This window comes from Tachysurus vachellii, chromosome 2 (assembly GCF_030014155.1).
Source record: "Tachysurus vachellii isolate PV-2020 chromosome 2, HZAU_Pvac_v1, whole genome shotgun sequence".
Lineage (NCBI taxonomy): Eukaryota > Metazoa > Chordata > Actinopteri > Siluriformes > Bagridae > Tachysurus > Tachysurus vachellii.
In genome coordinates, this window is record NC_083461.1 from 32,959,431 (window position 1) to 32,983,492 (window position 24,062).

The 24,062-nt window shown below is 38.4% G+C and overlaps 2 protein-coding genes across 3 annotated transcripts in view; one reads left to right on the forward strand and one right to left on the reverse strand.

The window, feature by feature from the left end:
- Window positions 1-6,538: 6,538 nt before the first annotated feature.
- Window positions 6,539-20,387, reverse strand: cutc (cutC copper transporter homolog (E. coli)). Of its 2 annotated transcripts, none has more exons than XM_060864353.1 (9): window positions 20,233-20,387; window positions 19,491-19,561; window positions 19,293-19,352; window positions 17,983-18,192; window positions 17,221-17,256; window positions 16,986-17,119; window positions 10,044-10,071; window positions 7,252-7,357; window positions 6,539-7,164 (listed from the first exon to the last, which is right to left on the reverse strand). In XM_060864353.1, the coding sequence occupies exons 2-9, from the start codon at window positions 19,558-19,560 to the stop codon at window positions 7,053-7,055; spliced, it is 756 nt and encodes a 251-aa protein (XP_060720336.1). In that variant the 5' UTR covers window position 19,561; window positions 20,233-20,387; the 3' UTR covers window positions 6,539-7,052. The 2 variants fall into 2 exon arrangements, with proteins under 2 accessions (XP_060720336.1, XP_060720337.1); XM_060864354.1 differs by lacking the exon at window positions 20,233-20,387 and adding an exon at window positions 19,874-20,121.
- Window positions 20,388-20,562: 175 nt separating this feature from the next.
- The window catches only part of LOC132841809 (cytochrome c oxidase assembly protein COX15 homolog), a 13,738-nt gene continuing 10,238 nt past the window's right edge, over window positions 20,563-24,062 (forward strand). The window contains exons 1-2 of the mRNA XM_060864347.1: window positions 20,563-20,737; window positions 22,033-22,214. Of these exons, the coding sequence (XP_060720330.1) occupies window positions 20,666-20,737; window positions 22,033-22,214 (254 nt within the window). The 5' untranslated portion in view covers window positions 20,563-20,665. The remainder of the gene's footprint in view (window positions 20,738-22,032; window positions 22,215-24,062) is intronic.

Below are 24,062 nucleotides of genomic sequence, written 5' to 3' on the forward strand. Positions count from 1 at the left end.
GAAGCTTGACAATCCAACAGAGCTTTGGAACACAGAAGCTGATCTTTCGTTTTGGTATAGAGTTCAAAAGAGGTATCTGTTGAAATCGTTTGCGCACCTTACAAGGATGGCTCCTGATCCGTTTGTGTTGGAGCCCAGTAAGTCCCAAAGTTAGATCCAGGTCTTGCTGGAGATATTATATGTTATAATTCCATAGGGAACATTATTAGGAGAAACTGAAATTTAAGGCAGGGGGCACGGTGGCTTAGTGGTTAGCACGTTCGCCTCACACCTCCAGGGTTGGGGGTTCGATTATCCCCGTGCCTCTGGGATTTCCTCCGGGTGCTCCGGTTTCCTGCCCGGTCCAAAGACATGCATGGTAGGTTGATTGGCAGCTCTGGAAAATTGTCCGTAGTGTGTGAGTGCGTGAGTGAATGAGAGTGTGTGTGTGTGCCCTGCGATGGGTTGGCACTCCGTCCAGGGTGTATCCTGCCTTGATGCCCGATGACGCCTGAGATAGGCACAGGCTCCCCGTGACCCGAGGTAGTTCGGATAAGCGGTAGAAGATGAATGAATGAATGAATGAAATTTAAGGCTGGGGAAAAGTCTGAAGAGTCTGCTTCTACCTTGACACTTTTATAGCAATTATTGTAGCTTTGTGCATAATAATCTATTTAGCATATGCCATGGATTAAAACATGAAGCAGTCCTTTATAGTTCATTAACACCAGAGTAAAATTACATAACCAATCAAAAGTCATTAAGCAGAACATATTCCATTATTACATACCATCATTAAAACAGAACATGTTGAGAAATATTTAGACTTTTCTGTTGTTTATGCATGGACTAATTACCATTAATTTACCATTATTTATTTTTGCTTGGAGTGAAACTGAACTAGAGTGAAACTTTCCCCAATGCTAGTTAATGTAAATTGCGGGTTGGTTTGGATTCTGTTTTCACAGCAAAAATGTCATGCAGCTTGAGACAGCAAACTGTACTGGAGGTTGTTTACTCTAGTGTTTGCTCTCAGGTGGCCCCAGAAAGGTCTTTAGCAACTGAAGTTACTTCACAGTACAATGCTAGCCCTGAGGAATGAATGGCTGATTTAAGCAGCCCTTTCCAGGAGGCCACATAAGACGCTTGATCCGTCCAGTCTACAGGAGTCTGGCTCTTCCCTCAGCAGTGATACTTCTCTGCTGTAATTTCGATTGGTTCTGGACAATCTGCTATGGTCTTTGTTTTTGGAATAAGTCAATATGAAGAACAAGTCCCTTTGACTCATATTGTGCAGAATGAGTGTGAAAAATGTATAATACTTAGGATGTTGGATGGACTAGAAATCGCTCCAGTTGGTCCAATTTGCAAGTCACTGTTAGAAAAAATGGTGCTCACAGACTGCCCCTCTTTTTTCAGCCGGCTTCATGACAGAAGTTCTAGCCTGAACAACTGCTAATGAGGGTTCCAGTATTATTCCAAATGCTTTTATTGTCGTTTATCGTTTTTCATAATCAACAAGATAAAGAACTTGTGTTAGGGAAAACATACGTGGATCTGCTCTCTCATGGTGTCATGGTCTTATTTCTCAGTTGCAGTGCTGAAGAGATTTGTTCTCTGTTCTTTTTGTTCTCTGCTTGTTTGTGGGCTTTAATTGTTTGTGGGCTCGTTGACTTTAATGGCTAACGTTTTATGACTTAGGCCTCTCTTTTTTTTTTTTTTTTTTTAAAAAGTTTACCATTTTTCATTATTTTCCTTACCTTTTCTAGGGGGTACGGTGGCTTAGTGGTTAGCACGTTCGCCTCACACCTCCAGGGTTGGGGGTTCGATTCCCGCCTCCGCCTTGTGTGTGTGGAGTTTGCATGTTCTCCCTGTGCTTTGGGGGTTTCCTCCGGGTACTCCGGTTTCCTCCCCTGGTCCAAAGACATGCATGGTAGGTTGATTGGCATCTCTGGAAAAACTATCCGTAGTGTGTGATTGCATAAGTGAATGAGAGTGTGTGTGTGCCCTGCGATGGGTTGGCACTCTGTCCAGGGTGTATCCTGCCTTGATGCCCAATGACGCCTGAGAAAGACGCAGGCTCCCCGTGACCCGAGTTCGGATAAGCGGTAGAAAATGAGTGAGGTTTAGTAGCTTTTTGTTCTCTGACCTTTGTCATGTTATTTTTGTTCTATTTTTTCATTTTCTAAATTGATGAAAGGTCATTATCTGGGACATTCGGTAAAATCTATTTCTTGGAATGTTAAAAGTTCAATCCAATTATAATACCAGAGCAAGAGTTTTTTTTTATTATGATGGATAAAGTGATTAACATCAGAAGCTAAAATTATATTAGATCAGAATAGGAAATATATGTATTTTATTTTTTCAATTTTATTATTTATTTTATTTATCTTTTATACAAATGATAGTTTTGCCACATTAATTACTAAAATGATAAAATTCATTTAGTGGAGATAAATGAATTTTATCTCCAGTGGACACTGACAGTCCCAAGTTCTCCCTTTTGGCCTATATAGAGCACCTGCCACATTCCAACACCTGATGGACATCGTCCATCGTCTCTCCCATCGTCTTGGGAGCCCACCGGAACACTGCCAGTTTGACTGCCAATCCTTGCAAGTACCACATGGGGCTGACCAAAGCACAGTACCTGGGGTATCAGATTGGCTGGGGCCTCCTCAATCCCCAGGAGAAGAAAATAAAGGCAGTAAGGGAGTGCCCCCAGCACACCATGTAGAAACAGGTACGTACATTTCTGGGCTTGGCAGGATACTACCGCTGATTTGTTCCTAACTTTTCCACAGACAGCGCCAGTGAGTCCAATCAGAAGCGACGTCTAACACTTCACCCTCTGGAAGTAGGCGAGCTAGAGAAAGCTGGCTCAGTGCTGTAAGAGGTAAGCTTTGAGTTGCGTTGGGACAAACTAGTGGTGGTTCTCTCTCCGTCCTTCTGTTTACCCAGACATGAAGGATAGAAGACGTTACGTCTCTCCAGCATGCCAGCCGCCGCCGCTTCTGGGTTGATGTGCTGTTCCAACACCGACTCAACACTCTCCAGCTGCACTACCTCAACTTTGCTTTGCACTTATTAAATAAAAGAGCATGCAATATTTCCACCACTTTCTGACTCTGTGCCTAGTCTCTGTGTCCCACCTTGCAGCGACTCGCCGACATTTTTATTTTTTTTACAAAATCAAGTCATATCAATTAATTTCCATTTTAATTTTTTAGGACCTTTAATTCACAAAGCTGCTTTACAGGAATAAATAAATTCAGTATATGAATTATAAATTTTACATTTAAATTTATCCCTAACAAGTAAGCCAGAGGTGACAGTGACAAGGAAGAACTCCTTAGGATGATATAAGGAAGAAACTTTGAGAGGTCAGACTCAAACAAAAACCGTTAATATCTCCTGAATCAAGTACAGACCATCTGGATAAAGATCGTCTGGATGTTTTGAAAAAAGCTTACTTTAAATTCATCCAATCAAAGTTTACCAATCCAGGGCTAAATTAAATAAAGTGAATATTTATCTAAACATCAGCCCTATATTTCCTCACTGTAGTGCAAAACCACAACTCGTCTTCACATTCTATGGTCAAGTTGGAACAAAAAGTTGGTTATGGTTCTTGTTAGATATTTTTTTATATTTTTTATACAGATACAGGGCACAATCGATTCTTATTTCCTGGAAGTCCACTCCATCTCATGCACTTTTGTTGAAAGCTTTTGTTTTTTTCTTATTTGTAAGAAAATAAAATTTAGTTTCAGACTGTATGCTTATCTTTTGCTTCAGCATTGGCTGCAATTCACTGATTATTTTAAGAGCTTTTCAGGATAGCCATCTGAGTAAAAGCAACCATATAGGTTTTTTCTTTCATCCATCCATCCATCTATTTTTTTCTGATGTGGGCTTTTTGTATTGCTTGTTTGTCGATTACATAAAATAAAAAAAAAATCTGACCTGTTTAGTTTTGCAACATGATGTGTTCTATTGTTGTGGATTATACACCGATCAGCTGTAATGTTAAAAATCACTGACCGGTGAGGTGAATAACTTTGATCAGTAGCACCTTTTAAGGGGTGGGAATATAATCTGGGCAAGCGTAAGGATCTGTGCACATTTGACAAGGTCCAAAAAGGTGGGTCAATCCATCTCTAAAACAGCTGGACTGGTCCACAGAAGGTGACAATCATTGGCACCCAAGGCTCATCGCTGTGCATGTGGAGCAAAGACTTGTTCATCTTGATGCCACAGATGCCAGACTTTAGAGGTCTTGTGGAGTCCATGTTTCGAAGGGTCAGGGGTTTTTGTCAGGGGTGGCACATGGGATACTTTATAGTAAGCAAGTGGGTTAAATGTTATGGCTGATTGTTGTGTCATTGTATTGTGTATTATTAATAATTAAAATAAACAAATAATTATTAACTGAATCAAGCCTGTCCACATGAATCTTAATTCTTTGATAGATACTTTAGGATAGGTTATATGAAAAACATCGAAAGAAAGAAAAACATTGTCAGATATGTGACAGGTTTTGCTCCTGTAATACTTTCATGCTTTGTCTACAGAAGAAAACTTCCTTCTATAACATTAAAGGATGTTGGATTTTCATTGAATTGATTATACAGCTTTGCAGTTTACAAGCAACTGTTTCTTGCACATTTCTTTGCTCGTTCTTTTCCTCCATAAGAATCACAGGAACTTTTACATAACATCAATAAACCCAGGTTCAAAGCCACAGGAAGCTACTGCTAAGTCATGTGACGAAGATAATGAGTTTCCAGCTGAGGAGGCAAAGCACAGTGGAAACCAAACACAATACAATGGACCTCGAGATTTCAACAGACACTAAGAATAGATTATTGATTAAATGATATTGACATAAAATAAAATGAGTAATAACCTCATACCTTCACTTAATAAGCTTTAGGATCTCGGACCTAGGAACATTCAGAAAGGAGGACGTTAGCTCCTACCGCTGTCTGAATTTTGACTTCTCACACAGTACTGAATTACTTGGCTTGTCACATAGGAAATAATTGACAGAACTGACATAACCAGGACAGAAATATTCACAGGTTACATTCCATAATAGACATTGGCAGCTCATCTACAGAGGCAGAGCCGTACCACATAGGGTGTATTAACCCTTTACCTGCACCACATAGCATGTTTTAACTATTTAAGAAAGTTAACCTTTAGGAATTGCATGTTTATTTTATTTGTCCCATACACAACCATACATGGTACTGTACGATGTAGTGAAATGCTATTTGACGGTCATGACGATAAAAATATTTAAAATAATAAAAACTAGAATAGTTATGAAAAATAGAGATTGATTTATTTGTTCAAGCAAAGGGAAAGATATGTATAGAAACAGTCGTGTGTGTGCAATTATGCTAAAGATGCAGTATATTCTGTGCAAAAATCTGACTGAGGTATTCAGTGTTGTGGAAATAATGTCCAGAAAAGTCCAAGCTCTGCACTTAGCCTTCAGAAAGTGGAAGCACTTTCCTGACCACAACAGAGATCCATCTTAAAGAAAAATTACTGATCACTGATCAAGTAGTTATTGTAATCTTTAAAAGTATGAAACGTCGTACTGTGTACGATTGTGTATTCGACAAATAAAACTGGAATTTGATTTTTTTAAATCGAAAAAATAGCTATTCAATATAGCTATTGATGACAATTGACACAAACCTATACACATATATCTCCATCATATGAAATGAAGACTCTACTCTCTTCACTCCCATTGGTAGTCATTGTACTAAGTCAAACTTTATGCATATATGGAATGACAGTACAATGACTAACAATGGGCACGACCATGGCTGGACACGCCCACAACTAGTCACTACAGGTTGCTGGTGAAAAAATACACATATTTCATCTTAAAGGTGGGGTGCACGTTGTTTGAGAAATGCTTCAGAAAACTGAGTCGGGCCGACAAACAAAACAAATGTGTAGCCAATGAGCAGAAAGGGGCCTGTCTTGTCAATATGCGGCGGAGAGAGTGTTCAGTGCGCATGTCTGACATTAGCAGAAAACGATTGAAACATTAACATGGCGGATAAAAACGAAAAGTGAAAAACGGCTTACGATAAGGCAAGAAGTAGGACCCGTGTTAATATAGGATCAGCTTTCCAGCGCTGGAGAGAACTGAACGTCTTCCGCGTGAAACGGAGCTAAACCTTTCACGGTACAACACACAGTACTACAAAAACACATGCCTGGGTTACGTATATATGTGTGGGACGGAGCTATCAAAACAGGGGTTTCAAAACAAAGGCTATCAAAACAGGGGTGACACCCATTTGGTTTAGGGGCGTGTTTGTTTTGGTGATTTCAAATGTCAACATTGGCTTTCAAACAACGTGCACCCCACCTTTAACTTAAGTACAATGTCTTTACTATTAAGATTACTATAAACACGTATGTAGGTGTTAGTGTCATGTCTCTTCTTATGAAGGTCATGTGCCTCTGATGTACCAGAAATATTTAAACAGGAATAAAATCAATTTAAATAACCTTCACACCAAAGTTGGCTGTAGAAAACAATTATTTATTCACCAAATTAAATTCTGGTATCTTCTCTGTGTGAGAAATCTGTAGTTAATTCTTCTCAAGCACAAAACATATTGCATAATTGTCCCACTAATTGAGTTCTTTAATCTGGGAAAGGAACCAGTGAGATGAAATAAAGTGAGAAGTCAACAAAGGAGATGACATTTACAGAGATGGCTACATTGAATTTAAAAAATCGTTTCATTTTGGATTATAACAGCTTCTAATAAACAGCAGCAAGCAGCCACATGCTGATTAGTGTGACTGAACAAGCAAATTTGATCAATGAGCCTCAGTGATGCAAGAATAACAAATGCCACTGCGAGTACTCAAGCCTGCTGTTTCATACCGAGACGAAAAACTCAGCTCACTGATGAATTAATGAAATATAAAACAGCTCTATTTAAGAAATCCAAACAATACTATAGACACAGACTCCATACCGAGGAGAACCTGCTCCCTAAATAGAGCCCAGTCCCTTCAGAGTGGCCCTAAAGAGTGTTCTTGGCGATGGCATTGAGAGTGCGTACTTTGCCCACGTCGGCCACCTTGAGCGAATACTCCGGTGCTGTGAGGGAGGCTCCCATACTCACGCTGGAGTTCCTGTTCGAGAAGAAGTAAGGAGGCATGAGAAGGCATGATGAGACATGACATGAATAAGAATTCTTCAGTTTGATAAAAAAACCTTACCTAAATTTCATAGCCGAGTCTTTAGTGGAGCGTGCCGAGCAGTGGAACTCTTGGGCGCCGGAGAATTCGAGTATCCTCTGCAGGTTACGCTCAGTGATGCCTCCACCTGTGCCAATGAAAGGGTTTGTTTTGTTGATCAAAATGTACACACTTTTGTTACAGAAAACTGCTGCAGCGTCCTTGTGTTTAAGGTATAATATTTCATCACTTTGTGTGACCATAGAAAATAGTAGTCAAATAGACAGACAATAGTCAGTATTGTGTAGTGACTGTTACACTTACTGGCCACTTTAACAAAACAACTGACCTTCCTGCTCATGCAATTATCCAATCAGCGCAAGAGCTGCATATCAAAACACCAGAAAAGGGAAGAAATGCGAACTCAGTAACTTTAACTCTGTCATTGTTGTTGGTTTTTGATCTTCTGGGATTTTCTCACATACACACACACACACACACACACCGCACGCACACGCACACCAGTCTCTAGAGTTCACAAACAATGGAACAAAAACAAAAACTGACTGACAAGGTGGCTACAGTAACTCGAACAACAACTAGTTACAGCCGTGATAACCAGAATAGCATCTAAAACTGCATAATACGATGACTCCTGTGGTTTCAAGATCCAGTCTAAAGAAAAAGTAACAAGAAATAAAGGCTGCTGAGGTTATTAAGGTTCCATGAATGTGGATCGTTAAAGAAAGGAAAATTCTTGGACAAAATAATGTGGTCTTTTTTTTCCCCCCTCAATTTTAGTTCAAATACTGGCCAGAACCTCTGACCTGTGTGGACTTGACAATAAATAATACTGAAACATGTAGCTGTCTACTGTTAACCATTTACACATCATGTACACTGTGTGCACAATTATTAGGCAAGTTGTATTTTTGAGGATTACTTTTGTTATTGTACAACTAAAGTACTTTTGTTATTGTACAACTAAAGTGCTCTTGGCCAATCCAAAATGTTAACAAACCCTCAAACCTGAACATTTAAGTAGTAAAAGTGAAGTTTTGGCTTTCTTAAGAGAATATCTATATGTACACCAGTATTAGGCAACTATTAGTGTGCAGAATTATTATGCAAATAAATGAGAAACAAAGATTTTCCCATCTCACTTGTTTATTTTCACCTGTTAATGTGAGAATAATAAGCAAACTCAAAATTTACTAATAAACATTTCTGAAATTTAAAAAAAAAAACCCTCAATGACCAATATAGCCACTCTTCTTTTCGATAACAGTCACAAGCCTTCCATTCACGGAGTCAGTCAGTTTCTTCATCTGGTCAGGATCAACTTTTTTGTGCAGCCGCAACCACAGCCTCCCAGACACTGTTCAGAGAGGTGTACTGTTTACCTGCATTGTAAATTTTCTGCTTAAGAAGGGCTCAAAAGTTCTCAATAGGGTTTAAGACAGGAGAAGAAGGGGCCCGTGTCATTAGTTTTTCATCTTTAAGGCCTTTACTGGCCAGCCAGGCAGTGGAGTACTTTGATGCATGTGATGGAGCGTTGTCTTGCATAAAAATCAAAGTCTTCTGGAAAGATGCAGACTTTTTCCTGTACCACTGCTTGAAGAAAGTGTCTTCTAAAAAATGGCAGTAGGTCTGAGAGTTGATTTTGAGTCCATTTTCAACCCGAAAAGGTCCAACTAGTTCATCTTTAATAATACCTGCCCATACCAGTACCCCACCTCCACCTTGCTGCCGTCTGAGTCCAAGTGGAGCTCTGTGTCCCTTAGTGATCCAACCACAGGCCCATCCATCTGGTCCATCAAGAGTCACGCTCATCTCATCAGTCTACAAAACCTTTGAAAAATCTGTCTTGAGATATTTCTTGGCCCATTCTTGACGTTTCAACTTATGTGTCTTATTCAGAGGTGGTCGGGTTTCAGCCTTTCTTACCTTGGCCATGTCTCTGAGAACTGAACACCTCGTACTTCTTAACACTCCAGGTAGGTTGCAGTTGTGGAATACGGCAGCACTGGAGGATAATGGGTTCCTGGTAGCGTCATGTTTGATTCTTCTCAAATCTTTGGCGGTTAATTTGCATCTTTTCTTGCGACCCTGTTGACTATTTACAACAAAACGTTTGATGGTTCTGTGATCATGCCCCAATATCTTAGATATTTACATTTACAGCTAATGGCAGACGCCCTTATCCAGAGCGACGTACATAAGTACATATTTACATAGCGTCGTACATAGCGACGTACATATTTCAAGAGTGCTGCATTGACTTTTCAGAGTCAGTTAAATCTCTTTTTTGGCCCATTTTTCCTGAGGAGAAGAATCTGCCTAATAATTGATTATACAACACCGTGATATAAGATGTTGATCTCCTTAGGCCACACCCTCCCTCATTACACAAATACACATCACCTGATATGCATTAAATCCAATAAGCATTCAAGTTTAAACAGCTTGGAGTTGGAAATTATGGATAAAATGATGATATGGTCAAAATAACCACTTGCCTAATAATTGTGCACACAGTGTAGTATTCACAGCAATGTCATTTTTTGTCAAATGCTACATTATCCAGTAACGTTCGAACTGAAACAGAAATAATGGATATCCCCATTTATTTGGCTGATTTAAAAGAATCTATTCACCAAGTGTTACAAACCTGCCAAACAATTCAATTCGTTGCTTCGTGGTCTCAATGAAACACTGTCCTGGTGTATAGTATTATTTGGACGGTAATGAAATTGAATTGAAGTTCATGTGTACTCAAATGTCTCAACAAAGGTGCTATACACTATTATTAAAACAAGTGTCACAATGCTTACCTGGCATTATAATTATTCTGCCTTTTGCCTGTCAGAAAAGAAGAGAGGAAACAGCACACATTATTATTTATCATTATTACTACATACAGACTTAGGTGGTTAGCAAGGATTAAAACACTTCCACAGGTATAGGAACAAAAATAATCCTAGCTCTTATCACTTATACTATAGCAGCTTTATATAGTCACTCCTTTAACACCCTCTTAAAAAAATGTAGCAGGGACACTTAACATCTTCTGTCCTGAAGCTCAACCGTTCCGTACATAACTGTAAACATTAACACTTTGTTTAATAAACGACTGTTTACATAAAGTAAACTGTGTAAACTACTTTTATCTGTTTCTTATTAGCTTCGGATTGCGTGCGAGTCCGTCTGATTGAGCTCTCTCTGAGAAGTAAAGCTAAAGTATTAGAACCCCTTATGAGGCAGAAGCTCGGTGGATAAATGCATGTAGGCATTAATGAAAAAAGTGGCGGTGGGTAGTTCATTGAGAAGACACACCTTGTTAATAAGAGATGGTCAAACTGACAGAACAGGAAGGTTAACTCAAATGATCACTCTTCTGTTCACACTACAGTTGTGAACAGAAAAGCATCTCCAAACACAGTGTTACCAAATGTTACCTAATAATTTGGCTGTTGAGTGAATATATGAATTGCTGGCACTACTGATAGGGCTGTGCTGTGATAATAATAATAATAATAATAATAATATTATTATTATTATTATTATTATTATTATTATTATTATTATTATAATAATGTTGTTGTGGAGGCATTTCGGCCGCTCCCTGTTCGGGGCTTCCACAATGGATCACCGGATTTCATATTTTAATTCTCCACAGGTGTGTAGTCTGTTCCCTGCCATGTTTCCTCTCCATATGGGATCCACTAGTGCTGCTCTTTTCACTTCGTCTGCTCTATACAGTACATTCACTTCAACTGCTTCTATATAGTACTGTTGAAAAGTCTTAACTGGTTAGCATGTGTTATTTTTGGTTTTCCTGAAACTCATTCTTGAATAAACAGTGCAATGAATAGTGATAAAACACTGAGAATATACTGTGAAGAAACATTTGAATCCTCATGCAAGATGAAAAAAGATGCCAATCAAATGCCACAGTCACAGTGATGTCAATCTAGTTTTGAACCCATATTGTAGAGGAGATAAAATGACGTGTTAGACAGCATTCCTCATATTCATCAAAACGATCACTGAGGGTTAAAAGAGCGATAGTAAAAACCTCAATGAATGAATCTTCCTTTGTGATCTTCCTAAAAATCCTAGAAAAGATCAGAACCGTTATTGCGCTTCAGCACGAGATGTTTAACAGTTTTAGTAGCAAACAACGTTCAGCTCTCAAAATGAACTGATAACATTCACACCCTTTCTACAGTTTTATAAGCCTTGGCAATTCTCGGATTGTATATGACTGTAGAAAGGACATTATTCATAACACTCTCAGGTGTTTATAACAGTTTATAAATCGGCGTGTGGACGAATTCTTTCTACGCGCACACTAAAAGGCGTGAAGCCGCGAACTCGTTGTGAATATTTTAAAGGCATAACAGCTGATGAAAAAGCAGAGACAATTGTAGACGAAAATGAAGAGAGGTTTTATCTTAGTTTTTATTTTATACAAAACATTTTTGTCTCGTCTTTTTTCGTCAACAATAATGCATGTTAATTTAGTCTTAGTCAGCGTTTTTGGACAGTGGTGCAGTCTTGTCATCGTCTCGTCTTAGTCATGAAAAAAAAAGGTTGTTGACGAACATATTGACGAAATTAACACTATATAACAACAATTTGCGGAACATATCTTTGCTCACTTAAGGATTTTTACGAGTTTGTACAGGAATGAGAGAGTGTTTAAGTCGTGCTGGAGCAAACCACAGCTGATATAAAACAAAAACAAACAAACAAACAAACAAACAGTGTGCCGCTTATCAACGTTAATATGTTAATCAACTGAAAATAAAGCTAGCAGTTGCTAGTAATGTATGTTTTAATGTAAGCTTTTCTAAACAAAATGAGGAAAAGTTTCCGACATGAAAAGATTTAGAATCTTTTCAAACTGAATGTATTCGTAACCGTAATTAACTGCGATAATTTAACCAGGTTCAGCACTGGATGTCTTGTCCCACTCCGCAGTGGTGGTTAATATGAAGCTCATATAAAAGTAGACAATCAGAGCTTAATGAGTACTAAAGTGCTTAATAAATACTCAGTGGTTAATGAGTATTTTGTTTTTATCTAGCTTACTAGGGACAATATATTTAAAGAATAAAGGAATTTTCTTTGAGGTGTCTCAAGCTCTTCTTCATAAGCATCTAAAATCTGAATTTGTTACCTTCAACCACTAAAATTGTGTAAGGTTATACCAACAGAAAGAAAAACGCTCACAATGAAAGCTAACGGTGTCTTTGCTCATTTTTCACACAGCTTTCATGTAATTATTGTCTTGTGATTTGTTCGCTTTTTTCTTCATTTTTGATGAAGTCGTAATTACCAGCTGGAAGCTCAGACATGCGTCATGAAGAAGAACAGCAGCTTTCAGAATAAAAGCAATTAGCATGATAAACACCAGGATTTAACTCCGTAACCTTCCCTTTTATTTCAACGTGTGATTGAAAGCCAGACGTTACGATGTGTTAATTTCCATAGAAACGGGTCATTTGGATGCTGAGGAACTGAATAGCTCCACGGAGGAATTTACATCCTCCGGTAATAGCGTAAATCTGATAGGACGTCAGGCTCAGATTTACGTCTAAAAAAAACATAAAATGTTTGTATTCATGTCCACATTTCTTTAAATTATGGATTTACACATTTGGTTATATTCATCAACAGAGTAAGTTTAAACAAATTTTTAAGAGAAATGATTTTCGGAGGCAAGTGTGACTGTGCTCAGGTTCAAACTCGTTTAAAAACTAAATGATCCCAAATAAAAGTGTGAGAATAATTGTATAAACTACTTTTCTGATAATGTTGCAGACTTTCTGTACAAAGCACAATGTTCTTTTCTTACACACACTCTCATACACACACACACACACACAGATACCTTGACCTTAGCATAACCTCCTCTCCTTAGCACATCTGCTATGAAAGAAGTTATGAAAAACATGATACTGTAGCTGGGAGGTTTCCTGCTTCATGATAATGGTCAAGGTATCTTCTGCAGATACTAGCATTAAGCTCCACACACATTATGTCCTTCCTTTTTTGTACTACTATATATATTCATGTTTGACATAATAAAGTTTGGACTTCTCTTTGAAAGACTGACTGGCGTGTTTCATTGAGACTTCCCCAAGGCCTTGTGGAGAACAGAAACCGAGCAGAGGGAAAGGGGCTCAGAAATCCTGTCCAAGCGGCAGATGATAGAGATCCTGCCCAAGCGGCAGATGAGAGAAATAATTCCTTACAAAAAGTCAGCTGTTTATGTCTGAGTTTCTTTAAATCTTCTCGGTTTCACCTGACTGCCGAAGCCCTGCTTTGTAACAAGCTAAAAGTATTTCAAAGGATCTCATTTTCGAAAGGTATCAATCAGGAGAGATGTATGGAACTTAAAGGAAATGGAAGTCTCAATTACATTATGGATAGGAGCACATTCCTCCATAATTGACCAAAAAACAGACCTTATCACATAGTCTGCCAAGAAACCCATGACAACATTGAAGTAGCTGCGAAAATATCTGGCAAAAATCTGGTCGGTTCCTGAAGATAAAAACAATCTCTCATATTCAAAGCAGTTCCTCACTGGAAAAAAAAAAAGAAAACAAACACCCAAGCCCATGTAAATCATGTGGTGAAATGTGTTATGAAATGTGTGTGTGCGATTTTTTAAAATTTTGCTTTTAAAGCCACACCAAACCAGATGATCACCCAAAGGACATCATAGCAACAGTGAAGCATGGTGGTGGCAGCATTACGTTGAGATGCTACTTCTCTTCAGCTGAAATAGGGAGCTCGGGTCAAGAGAGAGGGAATCATGCATATAGCCAAATATCAATGCATGATAACAGACCTCTGTTAGACAGCTGAAGATAAAGAGTGTAATAAATGTGTCAAATAACGAAGGTCTACATTGATGGACTTCAAAAAAAACAACAAAACAAAACAACTGAGTGCTGTATTCCAAGAAAAAGAGCTAAGTATTACTTATGTGACCAGGATTTCTCTACTAAAAGCTTTCTATTTGTTTTTCATTTAAATTTGTCTGGTTGTTCTGTCACATTAAAAGGTGGAAAAAGATCTGACATGATTTATCTTGGTTTCACATTTGTTTTATTAACCTAAAGTGAGGGTGTGTTAAATTTTTTTTTTTTTAACTCCATTGCACATGAAGAACCAGATTTTTTTACACCTTTTACTCAGGTTGGCCGAGTCTGAATCAGAGTTTAGAATTGACAACAGACAAATTCCTTCATTTATCAGGCAGAAATATGATGACACAATGAAGTAAACACAAATAAGCCTTCAGCAAATACAGGCACTAATAGCAAAACCCACCGAGCACTGAGACTGTCGGCCAAATGCTAAATAAACAAGATAATTAGGTATTTACAAAGCTACTTAAAGTTTTCTGGATTTCATAATGTGCTTAACTTATCTAAGTCCTAAAACTAGATAAAAAGAAACATTATAGTCTTTACATTTATTTATTCATCAGAATTCTATGGGGCATGAGTCAATTTAAAAGTGTAATTGAATTCAATAAAGCGGATGGCAATCATGCATAAGTTTAAAGGTGAGGTGCACAATGTTTGAAAGCCAATGTTGACATTTGAAATCACCAAAACAAACACGCCCCTAACCCAAATGGGTGTCACCCCTGTTTTAGCTCCACCCCACACATACATACGCAACCCTGGCAACTATTATGGCGGAACTTGCTGGGGCAGCTGGCCGAGGGGATATTTTTTATCAATAAATGAACTCAATGAGTAATACTATGGTAATACAAATGTGTTTTTGTAGTACTGTGTGTTGTACCGTGAAAGGTTTAGCTCTGTTTCAGGCAGATGATGACATTCAACACCTAGAGCCCGAGGCAGAGGTAACAGCAGGTATCCGCCATATCAATGTTTCAACCGCTTTCTGCTAATGTCAGACATGCGCACTGAACACTCTCTGCCGCATATTGAAAAGACACGCCCCTTTCTGCTCATTGGCTACACGTTGGTTTTGTTGGTTTTCTGAAGCATTTTTTCAAACATCGTGCACCCCACCTTTAAGAAGGTCCTCGGGTTTCAAGGACATAACCTTGGGTCTTTACTATTAAAGTCTGCTCTTTACCACATATGTTTTCCATGCCTCGATCAAACCAGACTTCTGAAGGCATCAGAATAAAGCCATTTCTACAGACCTCCACCAGTCCACTGTGAGGCAGATAATATAGAAATGGAAGAAATTCACTCCAAAGGGACAGTGCATAATCTTAAAGGAAGTCACATAGAACCCTGGTGTAGCATCAAAGGACCTCCGCACCACTCTTGTAATGAGTAACGTCTACCATTGTGCAAACACTTAACAAGAACTGTGTGCATGATAGGAGAGCAAGAAGGAAGCAGCAGGTACTCTCCAAAAAAAAAAAAAAGAGAGCACTGCTTCATCACTGTCTGAAGCAAGACCAAATAGATAATCCAGAAACTTATTAGAAGAAAGTTCTGTGGACAGATCCATCCAAAACAGAACTTTAAAATTGAAATGGTAAGCGATATATTTGGTCAAAACCAAACACTGCATTTCAACATAAGAATCTTTTCCTAGCGGTGAAGCATGGTGGTGGCAGCACCAAGGATCGGGGCCTCATTGCTGCCTGGGGAACGAGGATGTTACGCGATTATCGATGCTCTCCGTCTTTAAGAATGTCAGGGGATCCACCCGTGAGGTGAAGCTTAACTGTAAATTGGTCATAAAACAAGACAATGTCTACAAAGAAGCCTTCAGGCATGGGATTCTTTTCTTCACATACCCCAACAGAGGAGGTTGGGGTCAGAGTGCAGGGGCAGCTATGATACAGCACCCCTGGAGCAGGGAAAGTTGAGGGCCTTGCTCAAGGGCCCAGCAGTGGCAGCTTGGTTGTGCTGGGCCTTGAACCCTGATCCTAGGATCAACAACCCAGAGCCTTAACCAGTTGAGCCACCAGAAAGGATAGAAAAGAGGAAAAAATGTAACATTTTTGGAATGACCAATGAAGTCACATTCGAGAGTTTAACTCAACAGAATGCTGTGGAAGAACATAAAAAAAACAGTCTACACAAAGAAGTTTACCAACATCAAGGAGATGAAGTTTTGTTACGAGGAACGAGCCACAATTTCTCCAACCATCCTTCCTGACAAGGATATTTTATTCTGCTAAATAAAAAAAATGTACAAAGCTTTATTGTTAAAATGTCATTGAAAAATAAAAAAGGGTTCTCTTTATCTGGTTTTGGGACTTTAGTACAAAGACAAAAGGGCTGATTGCATTTCAGATCAGACGCATACAAAAATACACAAAAACTACTAGTGGGGCTTTATTCAGAGCATTAGTTTAAGACATCCCGTGTATAGCTTTGCTAATATCATAGTTACTGTCTTCCTGCAGTACTACAGCTCTGTCCTTTGGCTGAAGATTGTGGAGATATCTCACTTTAGCATCTTGTATGCTGAAAAGAAATGTTGCCTGCAACCTCCAGGCATTGCTTTCTCAGTGCAAACACATGGCACTTAGAAACAGACTGAGAACACCTCATTTCTCTAGCCAGAACTTTTGGTCTGTACGACAGCGAGAACTCACCAGGGTTATATTCAAGCGGACTAAACTGACTCCATCCATAGCTCAAGCTAAAGAAGGATACCTCATAGAAACCAAGCAAAATCTTGTATCTTGTATCTGGTATTTTTTGTCAAACCTTTTGGTTTAAGTTGATTAAATATGTAGTTTTTGAGACCTGTTCCACGAGGCGTTTGATGACAGGTAAACCCTCCAAAGCAGAGCTGTCGCAACCGCTCGTCAGAATCCTCTCGAAACCGAGGGAGACCAGGGTTTCTACGGCAACGGCTGGATCGTGGACCATATCGAATGCTGAAATGCACGGGGGGAAACTTGTTTTTCATAAATGACCAGCATCTTATTTATGAAAAATCTGATTCCACAAAATGTTTAGCAGTGTGAGAGATGTTTACCTCGGTGAAATGTAACTGGCAGCGGTCTACAAGTAGCTAAAAAGGAGACAAAATATACAGGGTAAAATACATGCCCTCATTATATATCTATATTTCTCATATTCTCAAGGTTATGGTATTAATTCAGAAGGTCAACAAAGATCGGTTTGCAGTAAACAGACAATGATGTCTGAAATGAAGTATGTACAACAAAATAAAACAAAAAACAATCAGCATCATGTGGACACAAGGATATGAGTCACAGGTGGGCGATAAATTCTTTCGTCTACATCCTACATTGGTTTGCTTCATTATCTGCTGTGGTGTGAAGTACATTTACTATTTAATGGCTTTTCGTGGTTGTCCTTCATTTTTATTTATTCATTTCTTTTGCAACATTTACTTGACAGGTTAAGCCATTCCATGCATTATTCATTTAATCTCCAAATTGCTTTTAGATTTGTGCTCGTGTTTGTGTTGACAGAAGTAGAAATCATCTAAAACTCCTGAGAAAGTTTGTGCAGAAGTTGCTTGATTTGTGTATTTTTTTTTTATTTCCGGCTCACCGTATGTGTGCTGCTGTTCAAAGGATGGGAAACAGTGTCTTGCAAGTAAATACAATATTAATTAAATTATTAATGTAGCATATGCAGTAAAATAAGCACTAAAAGTTTGCATTATGCATCATACAAGATGCTATCTGGTCCTCGCTATGTCGCTGCTAGCCACATTAGCACTTTGATCGGATAGATCCTCTGTATAGGACCGGAATGTGGAATTTACCAAGGAGTTCCATGCAGAGCTCGGCATCGACTCGGCCATCCTCAGTCAGCGCCCCCAGGACAAATCCGTCAGCCCTGTGTCTCTTCAGCAGCTCTATGTCCCTCCTCATCACCTCGACCTCCCGCTCAGAGTAAAGAAAGTCGCCTCCTCGGGGCCGGATCATCACGTACACTGGAATCTGCACATTCTCCTTGACCACCTGCAGCAGACCTGAGGAAGAAGAGTGCGCATGTAGTTATATAGCTGAGAGAAGCGGTGTGAGGGGTCCTTGTGCTTGTGGCCATGGCAGTGACTGGCACGCCTGAATTCAATGACTTGGAGGGGTGTCCTAAAACTTTTACCGATATAAATGTATACCCACTTACCGATTAACACAACGAGATAGTACACTAAATTTAATCTACTATTACTAGTACATTACGTGACTCACCGTATTTTAAGCTGTTGTGAAAATGTATACAATGAGGCAAAAATATATAATAAAAAATCTATAATTATATAGATATATAAATTTATAAATAAAATATCTATAATAATTAGATATACCACATTCAATTTTAATGGTAATTTTTATTAAAAAAAAAATAAATAAAAAAAAAGAATCTAACAAAAAATTAAATAACATCATAAAATAGTCACAAAGGCAAAAGTCAAAGACAGACAGACAGATAGATAAAATCATCAACTGTAACATGCTCATTAAATGTTCTTATTGTTCCGTATTGCTAAATTAGTAACATAAGTAATAAATACTCATCTGTTTTGATAAATAACGTTATTTTTGACACTAAATAAACTAGGGATAATATTTACTGATATAGTGTTGATATAATATAGTGCTGATTATTTGAAGTAAATAAAAAAGACATGTTCAGGACATTAACTTTAATAATGAAGTGATAGTGATTTAAATGAACGATATAAGAACATAAACATAAAGCTAAAAGCTAATGGCAACACATCTGTGTTCTGAATATAATTTTAAAGGTGTTTTTAAAGTGTGTATATGTCAATACCATGACATACACAGATGACATATAAATGACCTAAATACAAGGAGATATTAAGATGAGATACAAGAAAGGAAGAAAATGTAGTTAACAGATATGAAAACATAAAAACGAGCCAATAAAAAGTACAATAAATAGATTTAAACACACACATTAACCATGTTTGTGACTGGAAGAGAAACAAACAAAAAAAAAACAATCACTGAGGCACATGCTGACCTTACTGCAGTCATAACAAAAGCAAGCCACAGGTAGTTTTCATTTTGTTTAAAGTGCTAGGACTTGTTGCTGTTTACTTACCAACACTGGGGGTGATGCCACCTTCAATAAGACTGGAGCAGAGCTCAATACGGCCAGCACCTGCGTCCACATTCACAACGACGTCCGATAAGCTTTATTTATTTATATAGATCTAATGATTGATTGATTTATTTATTGGCAAGCGTGACGGTAAAATGTGATGTGATGACAACATAAACACGCAATATGCAATTGTACCTCCCCTTTCTGCGTTTATCGCCGACTCAACCGAATCCACACATACCTCCATCAGGAAGCCTTCTGCCATCCTGCAAAAGGAGAACAGAAAACAAATGATTTCCAGCATTTGGAAGACGCCCTTATCCAGAGCGACTTACATTATCTCATTATTATACAACTGATGCAATTGATGTTTAAGGGCCTCGCTGAGGGGCCCAGCAGTGGCAACTTGGTGGACATGGGATTCGATCCCACAACCTTCTGATTAGTAGGCTAATCAGAGGCTACCACAATATAATCATATATCAAAAATAAAATTAAAAATAAACATTATCAGTTAAAATAACATTTGTTTTTCGTAATGTAAGTGTAAGAGTGTCATCATCAATCAGCTGATTCACCTTTAGAGTGCACTATTTATAGCCAGACGACTCTACGGGAACTGCGCATGCGCACCAGATCCATTCCATACGACAGGACTTTTCGTAATAGTAACGAATAATTAAAAACAATTAAACATTAACTACGCACGCATACATAACACCTACACTGTATTACAGTGAAATTAAGTGCGTTAACCACAGAAAAAAAAGTGAAGCAACTCCGTCATGTTTACGTTATGACGAATCTGCTAGGCAATTTCACAGGTTAGATCGGTGTAACGTTAGAAACGTTTAAATACAGACTTCAAACTTTCATAAAGTGAGATAAAAGAAGCCTCCTGTTAACTCTGCTTTTATTTCGCCGTGTTTCGGTTTACCTTGTTACTGTTTTGTCTTCACATCGGCGTCCAAACGGTTTAAAGTCACGCTGGTTTGCTTAACTCCCAAATAGCTCGATGCTCCCTAGAAGTGTGCACTACTTTAGGGATCTTCTACCCACTAGCAAGCGCACTGTATATTGTATAGAAGGTTATTTGGGACGTAGCCCGTTGCTAATCCTGACTCAACGGTGTATTATTATTATTTTTATTATTATTTTTAATATTTTTGATTTGAGATTTTATTTCTAACTAAGTAATACGTAAAAGCAACAACAAAAACTTGTAAATAGAGAATAGAGACGCTTGTAAGCGAATAAATGTTATTTGTTTCCGCTCCGGAGGTCAAAGTTGAACCCGGAAATCTAAAGCAACATGGCGCTTCACTGAAGAGTCCTCAATGAGAAATAGGTAAAAGAAAACACACGTGGTTATGCTGCTTCACACGCTGAGACATGTAGTCCGGTGCGGCTACAACAACGCAAAAGGATTTCAACAGTGCCGCGTAAGGATTTATAACCTTATCATGTTCTATTATGTGATGTTTATAAACGCTGTGAAAGCATCACGTGTCATCTTTCTGACGTCATATGTCATTAACTAATTAAATAAACTAATTTGTTATTGTAGATTGTATTGTCATCTCATTTTATACAACTGAGCAGTTGGGGGTTAAGGGGGTCTTGCTCAGGGGCAAAACAGTGGCAGTTTGGTGGACCTGGGATTCGAACTCACAACCTTCTGATTAGTAGCCCAACACCTTAACCACTGGCTCATGTGCACTGTTATATGGAATGCCATATGACTGTAAAAAAAAGTACAGCAACAGATTTTACAGTAAGCTGGCCTGAATGGACATATTTATTAGATGCACCATACATATTACTGACTGCTGCACATCTACTACCCGAATGGATCTCACAACCTTCCGATTGGTAGCTGAGCACCTTAACCACTAGGCTACTTGTTTGCCCATTTATTAGATGCATCATACATATTACTGACTGCAGCATGTCTACTACCAGCTTCGTGTTCATCATTCATTACACACCATCTTCTCATTTACATTTACAGCATTTGGCAGACGCCTTTATCCAGAGTGACGTACATAAGTGCTTAAATCTCTATCATTGTGTACATTAATGCAAACACTACCCATAAATGCTGGGTATGTTGGGATGTGGTAGTCTAGTGGTTAAGGTGCTGGGCTACCAATCAGCAGGTTGTGAGATCAGTTCTTGTAGTAGATGTGCTGCAGTCAGTTATATGTATGGTGTACGAGTGTCTGTTTAGGCCAGCTTACTTAAAAAATCTCAGCTTTTTCCAGTCATATGGCATTCTATGGGGCGCGTGATAGCCTAGTGATTATAAGGTGTTGGGCTACCAATCAGAAGGTTGGTCCAATCTGAGCAAGGCCCTTAACCCTCAGTTGCTCAGTTGTATAAAAAGAGATCAAACGTAAGCCGCTCTGGATAAGGGCATCTGCTAAATGCTGGAAATGTAAATGTTTCTACCTAGATGTCTATAAATCCATCTTAAGCAATCATGTTCAATCTGGACCCTATCCCAGGAAGACTGAGGCATGAGAAATGCATACAGGCTCAGATGCCAGTCCACAGAATAAAAAATAAAGCATAATTAACCTACATGGAAACCCCACTCAAACACAGAGAGAACATGCTAATCTAAATGAATAGAAATTTGCACTGATTATGTACTGCTTGTTTTTCTGATTCTGGCTTCTTGTCCATTCGTCTTTACGTTACTGCTTACTCATCGCGTGTATGTGTTTTATTTTAGCCCACACCTCTGAGACAATGGCTGCAGCACAGAGGACAGAATACAGCTGTGGGCCAGACTGTATCTGCACAGGCTTCCTCCACTGCACTCCCCAATGCAGCATCTGATCGGATTGTAGGCCGCTGGCTGGTGGGATGCAGCGGCCTCGTTCTGGGTGCTGTTGTCCTAGGAGGAGTAACCAGGTCAAAACTTCTAGAGACCATCACAGCATGTTCCTAAACCCTGATTGTTTGCTATAAATACACTCAGAAACCTGCAAATTCATTTAAAGCCAGTATTAAATACACAAATGTGAGGTTCGTCCCAGCGTAATAAACACTGAATCATATTTTAAGCTATGTTTTAATGAATGAACTTAAAGTAAGATGTAAAAGCAGATGATGAGTGTTACATTAGCTTATCCTTCTAACCATTTCTTTACCATGCCATCAAGATAAACTCAAGATTAACTGTACATAAAATATGAGTTCATGGCATCTATCTATCTATCTATCTATCTATCTATCTATCTATCTGTCTGTCTGTCTGTCTGTCGTCTGTCTGTCTGTCCATCTGTCCATCTATCTGTCTGTCCATTCATCTGTCTATCGATCTATCTCTCTATCTATCTGTCCGTCCATCCATCTAACCAACTATTTAGTTATTACTTCAACTACCACTAATAATAAAAATAATTGTCATTATTTGAATTTCTTGCTTTTACCCTGCATCTTTGGTCAGCATTTTTCTATCCCTGATTTTTTTTTTCAGGCTTTGTGCGTAGCTAAATATGTTGTTAGCCTGCTTGTGTTCTTTAATTTGTTGGTTTTTTTTTTTTGCTTGATTGTTCTTTATATACGGGAAAGTTAATGTTATTTTTATGCTTGTACACAATTATCCATGCACAAAACAATTACAGTTAGTGCTTTGGGAAAGGTTGAACAGATTTAAAGTTCAAAAATACATGTTTCAAGGGCTCATAGGGGGGAAACAACTTTCTGTAAGCCTTTTAGTGAGTGCTGAGATGGTTTCATCATCATAAATAGAAAATGTTCTGAATGGAAGGAAATGTTTTGCCAGTAATAGCATGTGTAATCATCACTAGCCTCTCAAAAGCTTTTCTGTTGCAAATGGTACAAACCAGACTGTAAAGCTATTTAGTATTGCGCAGATTATTAACTGTTGGCATGCTGGATTTGCATATAGTATTTTTTTTTTTTTTTTACGGATATAGACATTTGGATGAAATATTTAATATTTCAGTATTGATGGTGAGTACCGGTCATTCAGCAGTTCAGGTTTATTTACATTTACAGAATTTGGCAGACGGCCGCCTTTAGAACAACTTACATTTGATCTCGTTTTATACAACTGAGCAATTGAGGGTTAATGACCTTACTCAAGAGGCCCAACGGAGGCAGCTTGCTGGAGCTGGGATTCAAACTTACAACCTTTCGATTGGTAGTCCAACAACTTAAGCACTAGGCTATAAAATAATAAACGGGTAAATAAAATGTACTAAAATATCATATACGGAGCACTAATGTAGTCAGAATACTAAACCCCAAAACTGCATCCTTTTGGTTACCTACTCATGTGAGTGTTATTTTTAATTGTCCAAAGTGTGGTCTTGATCACAGTTTACTCTACTCTACAGTGGAGGGTCTGATTGGTAGATCATAGTCATGCTGTTTACAGTTTCAATAAAATGATTGACAGTTAGATTCAAGTGTAATTTTATGCCCATTGTAACGATTTCCCTATAAATGAATAAGACTAGATTGCATCTAAATGGGCGAAGATTAATGCTTAGCAGAAACCAAGGATTTATAGTCCTTTAACTTTTTTTAGTTTGTTGCTTAGTTAGTTAGTTGTTTTTGGATAAAATCTTTTTAAGGAATTTACTGGAACCACAAACCATACAAACACCATAATGGCTGATGATAATCACAATGGCCATTGGTCATGATAAAGATGTTAGAGTATGAAAAGCCTTGACCTAAAAACACAGATGCCCAAGGTGGTTGCCATAGTAACATATTAATTCACAC